The sequence below is a fragment of the Brassica napus genome, chromosome A5 (genome assembly GCF_020379485.1).
Source record: "Brassica napus cultivar Da-Ae chromosome A5, Da-Ae, whole genome shotgun sequence".
NCBI classification, from domain to species: Eukaryota; Viridiplantae; Streptophyta; class Magnoliopsida; order Brassicales; family Brassicaceae; genus Brassica; species Brassica napus.
The window spans coordinates 192,124-207,399 of NC_063438.1; the positions used below are offsets into that span (position 1 = coordinate 192,124).

The window sequence follows — 15,276 nt, forward strand, 5'->3', positions numbered from 1 at the left end:
ATTCCTTACCAAGAAATCCGGAGAACCCGTCGGTTAAAAACCAAGGAACAGCACAACTTCACAGCATCATTGCTTCACAAAGACAATACTCCAATAAACCACAGGTCGAGCAAGGCCTTACCGCATACGAATCCTCTTCGTCAAATTAAAGATAGATATATCAAATTTCCTAAAATTAGTTAAATACCTACCTTTTGTTCAAAAAAAATAAGTTAAATACCTACCTAAATAGCTCTTAATATTTTAAAGAAATAATTATATCGTTAAAATTTAATGTGTTAAATGTTGGTTCTCACAAAAATGTTAGGGTTAACACACTTGTAGATTAGTCTCTAAAAACAAAAATTCATGACTTTTTCTTGCATTTTTATTTTCTTTTTCTTACTATTTTTTTGTTTATATGTTTTGATACTCGCTTACCTTCATTTCATCTTCTCCTTTTCTTTTTTGGTAAAGACCTTCATGTCATCTTTTTATTACATTCATTTTTTTAAAAAACAATACAATTTCGTAATTATATAATCTACTAGTATATCATTTATATTCCTTTGTAAATATCTTCATCAAATTCAGGTATGACAGATAAAAAGAGATAAGATTCCTTGTAGGGATCCAAGGACGTGGCAACACAAAGGACCGATTTATACTAAATAGATTCTTTTAAGTTAGCATCTCGACCGTCAATTAGATTTATAAGTCCTAATTTAGATTCTCGTCTTTTTTTAAAAATCAGAATCATCGCAAGGCGTTGACCGTCGTCTAGCTCCGTCAACGACATCTTCACGGTGAACAAACTGTGGAAGCACGAGATGGAGAGGAAGAAATAGAGAGGAAGAGAGAAAGGCGAAGAGAAGAAGGCAAAAAGAGGAAGAGAAGAGACGTCTCTTCCCATGCTTAATTAAGAGACGTCTCATGTGATTATTACATTTTTTCTTTTTTTTTTAAATCCCAATTACACGAAGAGACCTGTCTAAGAGACAGGGATAATGATGCTCTTAGAGCATGTTTATTGCGGTTGTTTAGGAGAGTTGCTTAGGTAAATTAGGATTAAAAATAAATCGAAAACATGAATTAAGCAAAGGGGCGTTGCCTAATTAGTACCGTGAAGCGTCCGTCCCTCGGTGCCACGCGTCAGAGCTTCATTGGATAGAGGAGAGAGAGAGGACACGGGTTGCGTCTCTTTTGTTTCTTTTTGTTTTTTCTTCTTTCTTTCTTCCTTCTCTCTTCTCCGAGGCGATCAAATGGCGATTTCACTTCTTGACGGTGGCTCTCCTCAACGAAACGGTAGATTTCTCGGTGGGGCTTGTCGGCCAATGAAAACGGCGTTCTTCTATCGGTTCCTCTCCTCGACCAAGGAGAACAGCGAGATCCCCTCGTGGTGGCTCTTCTACGAGGAAGCAAAACGGTGACTGCTGATGCTCAGACAAATCGAAAGGTAAATGTTAGTGTTAATGTTTGAAAATTTCAATTATGCATGTCTTAAATAATTTCAATTAGATTGTTTTCTGTCATATTGAATCATAACGATTTCATGCTTCTGATTTTTTTTTTGTCTTTGTGTCTTGAGGTGAATTGATCAAGAGACATGATCGAGGCTGGAACTTTCTCTTTGTCAGACAAAACACCCACGATAGTTAATGAAGGTAAAACCTCTGTCTTTGATCTTTTGAATTGGATAAATACTTGATCTTTGCTCTGTTGAATTGGTTAAACCGTTGTTTTTATTGGTTGGTGTTGTGTGAGTTCAGTTGCGATTGTATTAGAATTTTATTCCTGTCTTGAATTGGTTAGTGTTTTGTGGTTAACTTTCTGTTTGAGTTCTTGTTGTTGAGCCGTAATAAATTGTGTTATGTTTGAACGATATAGGAGGTTTACTGTAATGAATGCGTTAGGTTAGAGCTGTGTTAAGATAATAAATTAAAAGTACGGTTGTGTTAAGATAATAAATTGAAGTTTTGGTTTGGTAGATATGGATGGTGTAGTGTGATAATTGTGTTAGATATATGTCCACTCGGGTTTGGTTGTGATCAATGCTTCTCTTCCTTCTATTAAACTGTGGCCTTCTCCTCTTTCTTGAACAACCCGAACCCCACTTCCTCCCCTTTGTTCTTTAATTTATCTTTTCTTTTCCATCCTAGGATATGGATTCCAATCCATATAGACATAATCCAAATTTTGTTGATCTTCTAAATAGTCAACAAGATGTGGCTTTTGGTTCCTATGAAGATAGTGTCGAGCTATCTTCAAGCCAAGTTCCTTTTCTTCCCACTCAAGGTACAGCTGATTCGAACTTCGTTGGAAACACTCCTCCTGACCGTAAGGAACGAAAGAAGTGGACGCCTTCGGATGATATGTTGCTCATTAGCTCGTGGTTAAACACGAGCAAGGATGCAGTGGTTAACAATGAGCAAAAATTAGGCGCTTTCTGGTCAAGAGTAGCAGCATATTTTTCAGCGAGTCAGGTCTCTGGAGGCGAACAGAGAGAGGGAAATAATTGTAAGCATCGATGGCACAAGATAAATGAACAAGTTTGCAAGTTCTGTGGCGCCTATGAAGCTGCAACAAGGGAGAGAAGTAGTGGCCAGAACGAGAATGATGTGGTGAAACGTGCGCATGAAATTTTTTTCAACAACTATAATAAGAGATTTCTCCTTGAACATGCTTGGAAGGAGCTGAGGAACGATCAGAAGTGGTGTGAGCTTTCATCTTCCAAAAACGCAGGAAGCTCAAAAAAAAGAAGGGTTGATGAGGACGGGGCAGACGGTCCAAGCTCTCAACCAAGTGAAACCCTGCGTCCAGAGGGAGTTAAAGCCGCTAAAGCCCGTGGTAAGAAGACGGCGGTTGAGGAGAATGCGCAGAAGGAGAATGCGGCCAAGGAGTTTCAGTCTATGTCGTCATTAAAAGAACAAGACTTGGTCTTGAAAGATCGCTTGTCTAAGAACATGCTTCTAGACAGTTTAATTAACAAAACAGGACCTCTAGATGATGAAGAACAAGCCCTCAAGAAGAAGCTCATCGGTGATTTGATGTCTATTTAGTTTAAGTATGTTTCAAGTTCTTTAAGGTTGTTGCTTCGTTCTCTTTTAGTTTGTTGTTTGGTGCTTTAAGTTTGTTGCTTCGGTCTCTCTACGTTTGTTGCTTCGGTCTCATGCTTTTCATGTATTAAAAATGTTCTTGTTCTGTTTTATTAATGAATTAAAATGTTGTGTTCTTGTTCTTCTTATGGTCTCACGCTTTTATTAATGAATTAAAATGTTGTGTTCTTGTTATTGCAGGTGGAAAGAGTTCACGGGAGTGGAGCTGTTGTCAATGACTGGTCACGAGAGTGGAGCTGTTTCTTGTCTTGTAGTGGTCACGAGAGTGGAAGCTTTTGTAGTGGTCATGTTTCATGTCATAAAAACATGGTCATGTTGTTTTGTAGTGGTCACGAGAGTGAAAGCTTTTGTAGTGGTCATGAGAGTGAAAGGTTTTGTATTATTGGTCACGGGCACTAGTTGTTATATTATATATTGCAAGAGTAGCAGCGTAGTTCTCACATCTCTCTCCATTCTCTCCATTGTATTTCTAAATCAAGTATATTTTCTATTCTCACATCTCTCTCCATTCTCTCCACTGTATTTCTAAACCAAGTCTATTTTCTATTCTCACATCTCTCTCCATTCTCTCCATTCTCTCCATTGCTTTCTAAACCAAGTCTATCCCATGGCATCTTCTTCTCACAAAAATTTTCATGACTCGTTTGATGAAGAATATGATCAATTTTTTGATCAATATTTGGATCAGACATTCGAGAATTTAATCATTGCTAACGGTGATCAAGAAGGCCAAAAGAAGACCAGAAAAAAAAGAGTTTTTATCGAAAGAAACCGTGAAGAAGGTCATTTCCGGTTGTGGAATGATTATTTTAGTGACACTCCAACATATCCAGAAAATCTATTCCGGCGACGATTTCGCATGAACAAACCATTGTTTATGCATATTGTTGATCGTCTCTCAAACGAAGTGGAATTCTTTCGTCAAAAGAAAGACGGTCTCGGAAGGCTTGGTCTCTCTACACTTCAGAAGTGTACGGCAGCCATTCGTGTGTTGGCATATGGTTCTGCGCTTGATGCGGTGGACGAATACCTCAGGCTCGGTTCAACCACTACTCGGTTATGTGTGGAAAATTTTGTGGAAGCAATAATAGATTTGTTCGGCAATCAGTACCTAAGAAAACCAACACAAGATGATCTTCAACGTCTACTTCATATTGGAGAGCTTCGTGGATTTCCCGGGATGATAGGAAGCATCGATTGTATGCATTGGGAGTGGAAGAATTGTCCCACCGCTTGGAAAGGGCAATATGCTCGTGGTTCTGGAAAACCGACTATCGTTTTAGAGGCGGTGGCTTCATATGATCTTTGGATATGGCATGCATTTTTTGGACCTCCAGGTACCTTAAATGATATCAATGTTCTTGATCGTTCACCTGTTTTTGATGACATAATAAATGGTCAAGCTCCGCAAGTGAATTTCTCGGTCAACGGAAGAGATTATCATTTGGCTTACTATCTCACCGATGGCATTTATCCAAAATGGGCCACCTTTATCCAATCTATTCCAATTCCACAAGGGCCTAAAGCAGTTTTATTTGCTCAACGACAAGAAGCTGCCCGAAAAGACGTCGAACGTGCTTTCGGAGTCTTGCAAGCTCGATTTGCCATTATTAAAAATCCGGCACTTTCTTGGGATAAAGTCAAGATTGGAAAGATTATGAGAGCATGTATCATACTCCATAATATGATAGTGGAAAATGAACGAGGTGACTACAGTCTACACGATGTTTCTGATTTTCAACAAGGCGAAGGAAGCGGAAGTTCACATGTCGATCTCACATATTCAACAGATATCCCTACTAATATCGCCAATATGATGGGTGTTCGAACAAGAATTCGTGATAGACAAAAACATCAACAACTAAAGGATGATTTGGTTGAACATTTATGGCGTAAATTTGGACGTGATCAAGATACCAACTGAGTTTCGATGTCTCTTTCAAATAATTATCGTTTGTTTTAGTAATCTTTGTGTTAATGCTTTTATGTTTGTATTTTAAAATTGTTGTTTAAAATGTTATGTTTAACTATGTTCAATATAATTAATAAATTTTATCTTCTTAAAAAAAATTATGTTTAAAAATTAATTTAATATTTTTTTATTGTTAAGCAACTTAAATTAAGCAACTACCAATAAACCAGTTTCATTAAGTGTTTCTTAATATTATCTCTTAGCCTTATTTTAATATTTAAATATTCTTTAACAACCACCTAACTACCTAAGCAACACTAAAGGTTGTTAGCAATAAACATGCTCTTAGGCCGTCACCGGCAGGGGAATTTGGAACGCTTTTATCTAATCATGTAAGATTTTCGGTGGGCCGTTAAGGCTAACCGGATAATAGATGGGCCCTCCATGGAAAAGGCCGCTCATAGTTTTATCTTCTGGCTGTTTCCTTTTCCTTCCCTAAACTAGTTTCAGCTTTCATTCCAAAACATTCTCTAAAAATGAACAGATACAACATTAACGTGCCAAGCTTCAAAATGAGCCCTAACTAAACTTAACATGTAGCCGGTTCACCACCAAAAAAAAAACATAATCTAATGTGTGAAGCAGACACATCAACAAATTAACAACACACATGATACAAGCTACAAATATACAGCACATGAAAAGTTCATCATCATATTTAAGTCACCAATTCACGAAGGAAAGGATAAAAGAACATCTTAAAAAAAAGGGCATTTGAGTTCATTCTTTTTTTTTTCTAGTGTTTTCTTTCAGCCGCAATGGGTCTGAAGTAGAAGCACGTACAATATAAAGAAACCTCACTATACAAACCTTATACACACACATAAAAAGAGCCTCTTCCTTTGTTTTCGATATATGCACATATACATTTCCTCTTATATATATGTGACTCTCAATCGGTTCTTCTGCTGAACTAGACTTGTTCTTTTTTTAGGTAGGGGAGACTATAATCTCACATCACATATGCTTCTATATAATAATAATGATATTAAGAATGATGATTGTTACCACATTTTTTCAAAAGGATCGACGGATTTCTCGACCTTGTCTTGTGATTCTGCTACCGGAAAGGGAAAGAGAGGTCTGGAGGTCAGTGAATGGTGGAAGTGAGACGCCACTCTGGGAGAATATCAAACCTGCTGAGATGTTGTTAGATGTGCTTCTTGACGATGCCCCCAAGTAAGGATCCCCCGGAATGAGCTCAGCAGAGGAAGAAGAAGAAGAGGCCAAGAGAGAGGTGACAGGGTAAGGAGCCACGGGTGCATCAGCGAGGGAGGATGCAGAAGGATTGTATCTGATGGTCCCCACTGGATGATCAAATTTACATGTTGATCCAAACTTACAGAAACCGTTTTGTACGTAGAAACTGCAACGTTGCACGCCCTGTTTACAAAACGAAATGGATTACTATGATGACCATTGCGACAGTTCCAGAAAGGGAGCATACCGGACGTAGAGGAAGACCAACGGAGCTGAGGTCGCAATTAGGTCTTGGTGGAACCCGATCTCGAGGATGATGAAACTTGCAAGACGTTCCAAACTTACAATCTCCTGTTTTCAAATAGTACTGGCACTCTGGTTCGCCTGGTCTCTCTGGAAAGCTCTCTTCTTTCAGGGTAACAACACCTGATGGATAGACCCCGGGATGGGTGGAAGAGAGCTGTGTAACTCCATATAAAGAAGTTGCACCAGGAGAAAGAGCAGGGCTCACAGGTGCCTGCATGAGAATCAAAGTTAAGAAAAAATAAGAAAGAAACGTATTTGATGAAACAAGAATCAAGAAGGGGCTACCGAGTATGGATTCCAGGCTTGGATAGGAAGGACCCCTGGGGTGGTTAATAGCATTGGACCGTAGGCGCCTTGCATATAAGAACCGGGAAGAAGAGGTCTCAAGCTAGAGGAAGGAGGTCCAGGCATAAGTGAGTGATGCTGCACCGATGAATAAAACTGAGGTGCAGAAGCTGGAGGTGGAAGAGTTGCAGCAGCAGAAGCAGAAGCGGAAGCAGGGTGAGGATGATGGAATTTACAGGTAATACCAAATTTGCATTGCCCCGTTTTCAAAAAGTAAGAGCATTCGTTTTCACCCTACAAAGGGAAGAGAAGAGAGCCTCTATTAGATTAGATGTGGGTAATCAAAAAAAGAGAGAGAGGGAAAGAAAAAGAATTGTACCTGGCGGACAGGGTAGCCATAGATATTGAGAGGAACGTGGGTCATGGAACCACCTGCTGCTGCATTCCTTGGATGGTTGAATTTGCATGAAGCCCCAAATTTACAGGTTCCAGTTTTCAAATAAAACTGCCCCAAGAAACAACAGTCAAATTAAAAAGAAAGAAAGTTTGAGTAAGAGGTTGTTGCGGGGGTACCTGACAAGGGAGGGCACCCATGCGTTCTGGATACTGTCCTGTGGCTCTAACTGTTGCTTCAACCTACATTATATAGAGATAGAAGCAAAGAGTCTGAACCATACTAGCACACAAAATAAAAAAAGGAATACATATTCTCAGAAGAGAGGAAGGAGGACATAAAACAGTAAGGATTCAAGAGAAAAAAAAATACTAAAGCTTATCACTTTAGCCAGTTCAAACAAAAGAAAACAAAACCCACATTAGGGATAAAGAATGAGAAGATTGTACCGAGGCACGATCGGGAGGATGGTTGAAACGGCATCTAGAACCGTAACCACAGACACCAGTGCGCATGTAGTAGGCACAGTCAGGAGCACCTGCTCTCTGCGGGTACGTTTCACTACCTAACCCTAGTCGCCACATCGATGATTCTGCTGCAGCACATTTTTTACAAAGACAAATCAAGAACAAAAGCAAAAGAGAGAGGAGACTGTTTTGTTTGTTTGTTAAGGCGCATGCGAATCGTAAAAGAAGAAGAGAGAGAGAGAGACCTTGGAGGAGTAGTCCGGTGTCGGCGTCTCCTGGGGTCCATTGAGGAGGAGCATGTGAGCCATTCATCGCCGTCGGAGGAGTGCGTCCATACATGTCCATCGATCGGAACCCCCTTCACTTTTTCTAGGGATTTGCTGTACACTAAAACTCTCCCTCTCACCTAACCTTCTACACAAACAAGAGAGTTTTTAAAAGAAATGTCAAAGCAAGGGTCATCGACCAGAGAAGAAAGCACCCCCCAAGTCTATAGAGAGAGAGAGAGAAAAATAAAAGAGGTTCAGACAGTGACTGATTTCTCTTTCTTCTTCTTCTTCTTATGACGACCGTACTGTCTCTCCAGTGTTTTTCTTCTTTTTTTAGCTTTCAATTTCTCTTTTCTTTCTTTTTTTTTTCTTTTTTTTCTTAATTATTTCCTTTCTGAATATAAAATATATAGAGTGATTGGAAACATTTTGTAGTAATTAGGTGAAAAACAAATAGAGTAAAAGATAAGAAAAAAAAAAGAAATGGAAACTAGAGTTGAATAAGAGTAAAATAAACACATTTTATTTGTTTATATTATTTAGAGTAAATTAGCTCAAATTCTCTATTATTTACTCTAAGTTTAATTTCAAATAAGAGAGTGGAAAGTTTTACTTGGAAGCATCAAAAGACAAAAAATGCTGGAATAAAATGGAGTGACTACTTTTCTTCTTTTTCTCATTTGAGTGGTGAAATAATAGAGTAAATGAGAGTAAACTAATTTTACTCTATTAATTTTACTCTAAAAGGTCGATACAATTACGCCCATAATAATTTCATATTCTTTTCTTGTTCTATCTTTGATCCTTCGAATAGAAAATAATATACTTATTTGTTAGGAAACAAATTATAATTTAATCTCTCAATTTTTTGGTTTTTTAAAGAATGGACGGTAATACTTTCAACGGAAATTACGCGCAATGAGTGAAAAAGAGACGGTTATATATCATCAAACTTCATCGCGAATGGTTTTGTTTCAAAACGGTGGATTCTATTCCTTAACCGTCACTAAAGGTTTCTTTTAGTCGTCATCCAGAGCCGTTTCAAACTTTATACATACCTTGTTCAAAAAAAGAAAATAAGACCCTCTTTAATAATCTGAAATTATATAGATTTTTTTACAAAATATCATTAGAATATAAAATAAATACATCAATTTAATTATTTTATATCTAAATAACATAATTTCTAGTTTTTAATGCAGATCATTGATTAAATAACGGAACTTGATCATTTGGCATTTTTCAATGCAAATTCATCGATCAAATCATCAAATTTGATCATTCTTCTAACCATTCTTCTATCTCTTTCAGTTTTTTTTTAATGTTTATTATATCCACCATCAGAAATTATAATCTATAAATATAATAGAGAAAAATTTGGATAGTAGTTAGACAAAAAGTTATATACTCTTTGATTAGACAATGCACTCTTTTTTGCTTGTAGACAGAAATTGCATACTAGTTTTTTTTCTTTGTGTTTGCTATTTTTGTTAAATAATGATGAATAAAATATATCTTATTCTCTCTATTTATAATCACTAATTGATAATTGTTTCCTCAACATAATCAAATTATAATACTAACTTTCTATACTACACCACTGAATATTCAAACAGAGATGAACAACTATTTCTTACTTTCCAAAATATATAATTGATATACATACTAATTACTTTTTAATTTATTGCATTTTAGTTGATTATATAAACAAAATAAAGAATTGTAATTTATATGTATTGGTTATAAATATGAAATTAAATTCAAATATAGTTATTATGACTTTCTTATAAATATATGATTTTAAATTTATAATTATTACAAAACTAAAAAAAATTATAAACCCTTTAAAATTTTGGATCTTGTTCGACCACTCCACTTGTATCTGCTAAAAGACTGCCATGTAAGCTCGGGATCTCACAACTTCACAAGGCAACAAAACATGACATTCATTTTATCAAAGCCCATTAGTAACTTACATAGAATGATGGGAAATTTGTGTGCTGAACAATTTCAATCTTCAAAGTCTATAACCTGATGAGCACTAAATCTGCGTTCGATAAGATAACATAACAACTCCCCATATCTCCTTTCAGCCATACAATGAGAAGATAGCAAATTAAAAAGAGCAAAACATTTGTATGTAATTATGTCATTTGCTATATCGACTCTTAACTTGCTAGATTTCTCTCGATTTGGCACTTTCTCTTGAGTTATACACACACAAAATGTCAATATCATATCAAAACTGAGTCTCATCAATGTTCGAACTCAAGCGGATAAGCTTTGTTCTTGACTGTTTGCGTCCCCTTGGCTTGCGCCCGATACTCCTCCTTGGTTTCCATTCTAGCATATGGATCCAAGGGGATTCCTTGTTCAATCTCGGCTTTATGAAAACCTATGCATTTCTCACTTGTCCACATAAAAGGGATAGGCAAACCAAATGTAACCAGGTGTGGCTCAACATCCAGTAAAGTTGAAACAGTCATACTCTGGGACTAGAGGAGGGATAATTGACTGGTATTGATCGTGGAAACAGTTAGGGCTCTCCATGTAGATGTGGGGAATTCAATTACTCATCGACAATATCTTCCATGTCATCATTATCTGAATGAAATGGCTCCATCCGAGAAAATCACTAATCTTCACACATTCTACAGTTAAATATTTACTTTATTATTTTAGTTTTATTTCAAATTAGTTCAAAGTTCTATTTGATTTCTAATATAGTTTCACTACTTATATTTTTGTATTTAAATTCATGTTTTAGTTTTAAAGTATAATGTATAGTGTTGAATACACTGGAGTATTTTTATTTTTTGAACAACAACACGGATCATATTCTTAGAATCAGTCATTAAATCGTGTTTTAATATAAAGCCCAAATTTAAACCTAACCATTACAAATTTACAATCCTCAAGGCCATATATATAAAGGTCAAAGTTGAGCCGAAGCCTTGTAATCAGTCCCCCAATGTCACTAATTTTAGTTTAATTTGGATTCGGCTGCAGATTCGACCTCATATGTCCCCCGCGGCCCGTGATAGGCCTAACCGGTATTGGATGTGTAAAATTACAATCCTAACGTATGGAAACCTGGTTATACAAAATTCTAAACCCTGATTAAAAGTTTAAAACCTAAGAAAACGAACAAATCGTTTGATTAACTTATATCATTGGAGTCTCCTCAGTCAGTTACTAGAGTTTAATATTGTGCGGCCGAAAGGAAATGAAGCGAAATTAGACTGGTCAAGAAAGAACAAAACTAAAAAAAGTTTGTGTAGAGTGAGCTCCAAATACATTTCCGGGTCAGCCTAGGCAACATATTTCAGATATGTATAAACATGTTCGCCAGTTGATGTGTTTATATTTAGATTCTTATTGAATTAACGAGAAACTAAGAGAGAAAGAAAAAAGAATCTAATACACGTAATTAAGTAAAAGACAAGACTAATTTTGTATTTAAACTATTGAAATAATGCTAGTGGATTGACCCACTCACAAAACTAGAGTCGCACGCTTAATCTAATTAAGTACGTTGATTAGATTCACTAGGAAATAAAAATGCCATGAATAAATTATATACTTTTGCGAAATCAGTTTATTTATTCAAAGTATATCAGTAGTATTTGCTTTTTTATCAAGCCATTGAGAGAATATATATCTTTATCAAAGGGATATATCATATATATTTAGTGATCAACTTTAGAATTTAATATCGTAATACATGTACTATGTATGTATACTTTTAGTTTCGTTATTAATTATAACAAGTATACTGTTATTCTTACCTAAATCTTATATATGGAACATAATCTTTTACCAAAACAAGTATGGCATATGATTTGACAAATAAAATGTGCATATAAGCTTGACCTAGCTTTCTAAAGAAAATGGCTTTCATTAACTAAAATAAAATGGATATATTGTTGGTGCAAAATCTATCCGAGCCACACTATTTGGTCAGGACTCAAGAGTCAAGAGAAACAGATAATTAAAAGTGAAAATTGATTTAACGAGCAAGTAAAATATTGTAAATGCTTAAGCATGTTATTTTGAACTACTTTATAATATATAAGTGCTTAAGAATATTGTGTGAACTGCTTTCGAATATTAATGCTTTGAGCGTCATCATGTAGCAATTAGTCAATTATATAACCCAAAAACGTACATAATTTGTTTAGCCGCTACAAGGTGGTCCAATCCATCATCTCCAGACACTTGTCTTCAGTTTAATAAAAAAATTATATCTATATTAACCACCTGACTTAGGTTTTTGGGGAAAGCAAATAACATAAAATAAAACCTAAATATCATACTTCTAGAACATTATACTCACCAAAAATCAAAATCATTTAATGTTTCCTGTCGAAATACATATTGACATATTTTTAGAATATTTCTTCCTGTAACTAAAAAACATATACGGGAATATTTTGATAATATGCTCAAGTACTTGTCCGTCAACGAGAAGGCAAAAAAGATTTCATAAATGTTTTTCGTCTCAAATACATGATTTTCATATGTAAATTAACAAAACACGTAAGTGTAATTTGTAAACAAAGGATCGTCGTTATCTTTAAATTCAATAACACTAAGAGAGGAGTGGCAAATTAATTTCGTGTTATGCTTTTAAAATAAGCTACAAACTACCTAATATTAGGCTCTTCAATGCTGCTAAGCAGCTACTAATTATAGACCACAAGACGTGCTCTTATATGGTCCACAGGACCACAAGTTAGATATTGGTGCTTATTAAATTAACTCTTAGTTCTTAATTATTTAATTCTTAATACTATATAAGGTGCTAATTATAGATACTTACTGTTATAAATGTATCTGATCTTTATATTAGCACGTTCCACAACAAGTACCAAACTTACATATTTAATAATAACCTTAGAAAACACTTCTTGTTACCCAGTTTTTTTGGTCAATTTTTTTTTTTGGTCAAAACTTCTTGTTACCCAGTTTTATTCACATTTTCCCAACAATAACCCAGCTATTCAGTTACTTACTATTACTATACGATATATGATATGATGGGCAAAAAGAAAGAGGAACAAATTATGCAAGGACTGAAATATATATTTGAGCCAGACAATAAATTTTGAAGAAGCTTTTGTTCAGAAATGATATTTGTGCTAACGATAGCATTTTCTATAAATATACAAGGCACTTCGATCAGATTACGTGTAATAAACAAATTTATAACGTAATGATAAAAACTTATAAATGGTATTTAAATATATCTAGAAGTGCGAGTGACAAAAAAGAAGATTTAATTCGTTTTTATTAATACATACCTGTCTTAAAGAAAAAGAAACTAGTGTGTTCAAAAAAAAAAAAAAAAAAAACTAGAGAGAGCATACTACAAAACAATCGATTAAAAGGTTTAAGATAAATTAATTAGAAGAACTAAAGACGCAGAAGGAGAAATTAGCTTGACCTGCCACATTGTCTCCCCAGTGAGGCTTATTGACCTAGACCTCTCTCATTGGTTGTATGACACGTCCACACCCTTGATGACTGAACATAAATACCCTCTATCGAAAGTCTCCCACAACCCCGTTTTCAACGTTTTAGGTTTATAAGTAGAAACAATAAAAACAAATCAGAAAAAAATTGAATAGAAATAAAATTTTAGAAATAATGAAAAATGATGATTTCTTATCAAAATTAATAAGAAATTGATTTGTTTTATAATTTTCTACAAACAAATAAAAAAGAAAATATATTTTTCATGAAAGGTAAAAAAATTGGGGAATGTCAATGAACGTAGTTCCTCCTCGTTCTTTGGTCACCAGTCACAATTGTATAACTTATACTAATAAATCTAGGCTCCGACCGATGACCTTTTCGGAAACACGAAGAACGAATAGGAAAAGAACGTATAGAAATAAAATTACAGGAATAAAAATGTATGTTTGTTTCTTATCAAATTTAAAAAGAAAATGCTTTTGTTCTATATTTCTCTTAAAAAAAAAGAATGAAAATGAATAAAAAGGAAAAACTATTCCTTGTGAATGATAATTTTTTTTGGGGAATAATAAGAAATTCAGTGTTCACTTTTGTTTCTTGGTCACCATTCAAAGACCTAATCTTTTTCTTTTCCCTTTTTTGGGTCAAAATATAAGCTTCTTTATATATTGTTTAGCTCCATTAATTGTCTACTTATAAATAAAGCTAATCTGACAATACAAATCCATGTCAAAAGGACTATTTATCAGATTTATACATACTAATATAATGTAAGAACCTCTCCGTTCCCTGCTCTTTCTTTTGTGCCATTATCACTTGGCAAATTACATATTTTCGTTTCAAAATTTTAGTATCAACAGCTGTTGATATATATATATATATAACGATCTCTCTCCTCTGTTTCATAAGGTTTGATGGCTGGGAACTATCCTTCCTTCCAAAACCCAATCCCTAGATTCCAAAATTACAACTTTGCGAGCACCTCCTCTCATCATCATCAACATCATGATGGTTTAGTGGTGGAACAAGAGGAAAACATGGTGATAAAAGAACAAGACAGGCTACTTCCGATAGCAAACGTAGGAAGGATCATGAAGAACATTCTCCCACCAAACGCAAAGATTTCTAAAGAAGCAAAAGAGACTATGCAAGAATGTGTCTCCGAGTTCATAAGCTTTGTCACTGGAGAAGCCTCCGATAAATGCCACAAGGAGAAGAGAAAGACAGTTAATGGAGACGATATCTGTTGGGCTATGGCAAATCTAGGGTTTGATGATTACGCTGAGCAGCTCAAAAAGTACTCAAATCGTTACCGAGTTATTGAAGGAGAGAAATCTAATCATCACGGCAAAGGAGAAGCTAAATCTTCACCGGACAATTAATTGATCAATGGTTAATTGTTTGATTTCCCTTTTATTTATATGCTCTTGTTTGTTCTTCGACTCTTATATATGATATGTGTATGTGGTTTGAGGCTGTGGAGAGATCTGTGCTAGTCGTTCTTCTTGAGGTTGTTATCGTGAAATTTAAGGGTTTGATTTTATTTTAGTTATTCATATACATTCATAAAGTATGTACAGGAAAAATTGCTGATTATGGTCTATAGATTCAGAAAGTGGGGACTGGTACGTATATATGTCCATATGCTATATGCATATGATCAGCGATACATGAACCCATATTAGGAGGATGAGTTTTTAATTCTGCTGTATAACTTGGCCTTCTCTTTTTGATTTTCAAACGAATTCTAGTCGACTGATATAAAATAAATCTTCACAGAACACCATTCGTGTAAGTCTTGCCATAATAA

General features: G+C 35.2%; 3 protein-coding genes across 4 annotated transcripts; 2 read left to right on the forward strand and 1 right to left on the reverse strand.

Annotated features, from left to right (window-relative positions):
• Positions 1-2,141: 2,141 nt before the first annotated feature.
• Positions 2,142-3,436, forward strand: LOC106454807 (glutathione S-transferase T3-like). Its single transcript, XM_048781090.1, has 3 exons — positions 2,142-3,028; positions 3,276-3,372; positions 3,422-3,436. The coding sequence occupies exons 1-3, from the start codon at positions 2,142-2,144 to the stop codon at positions 3,434-3,436; spliced, it is 999 nt and encodes a 332-aa protein (XP_048637047.1).
• Positions 3,437-5,696: 2,260 nt separating this feature from the next.
• LOC106450409 (zinc finger CCCH domain-containing protein 32-like) lies at positions 5,697-8,285 on the reverse strand. 2 transcript variants are annotated; one of them, XM_048779520.1, is made up of 7 exons: positions 7,965-8,285; positions 7,702-7,844; positions 7,432-7,494; positions 7,238-7,363; positions 6,859-7,152; positions 6,515-6,784; positions 5,697-6,450 (listed from the first exon to the last, which is right to left on the reverse strand). In XM_048779520.1, the coding sequence occupies exons 1-7, from the start codon at positions 8,062-8,064 to the stop codon at positions 6,085-6,087; spliced, it is 1,362 nt and encodes a 453-aa protein (XP_048635477.1). In that variant the 5' UTR covers positions 8,065-8,285; the 3' UTR covers positions 5,697-6,084. The 2 variants fall into 2 exon arrangements, with proteins under 2 accessions (XP_048635477.1, XP_048635476.1); XM_048779519.1 differs by having other exon boundaries at positions 7,702-7,847; positions 7,965-8,257.
• Positions 8,286-14,147: 5,862 nt separating this feature from the next.
• LOC106450410 (nuclear transcription factor Y subunit B-5-like) lies at positions 14,148-15,016 on the forward strand. Its single transcript, XM_013892056.3, has 2 exons — positions 14,148-14,236; positions 14,376-15,016. Exon 2 carries the CDS (start codon positions 14,381-14,383, stop codon positions 14,846-14,848), a length of 468 nt encoding a protein of 155 aa, XP_013747510.2. The 5' UTR covers positions 14,148-14,236; positions 14,376-14,380; the 3' UTR covers positions 14,849-15,016.
• Positions 15,017-15,276: the final 260 nt, after the last annotated feature.

Coding starts and splice junctions, on each gene's coding strand:
- LOC106450410 (XM_013892056.3), top strand. CDS start 14,381: ATGGCTGGGAACTATCCTTCCTTCCAAAACCCAATCCCTAGATTCCAA.
- LOC106450409 (XM_048779519.1), bottom strand. CDS start 8,064: ATGGACATGTATGGACGCACTCCTCCGACGGCGATGAATGGCTCACAT. Junction 7,364..7,431: donor TGGGTGCCCTCCCTTGTCAG/GTACCCCCGCAA, acceptor TTCTTGGGGCAG/TTTTATTTGAAAACTGGAAC. Junction 7,153..7,237: donor ATGGCTACCCTGTCCGCCAG/GTACAATTCTTT, acceptor TTCCCTTTGTAG/GGTGAAAACGAATGCTCTTA.
- LOC106454807 (XM_048781090.1), top strand. CDS start 2,142: ATGGATTCCAATCCATATAGACATAATCCAAATTTTGTTGATCTTCTA. Junction 3,029..3,275: donor AAGCTCATCGGTGATTTGAT/GTCTATTTAGTT, acceptor TTGTTATTGCAG/GTGGAAAGAGTTCACGGGAG.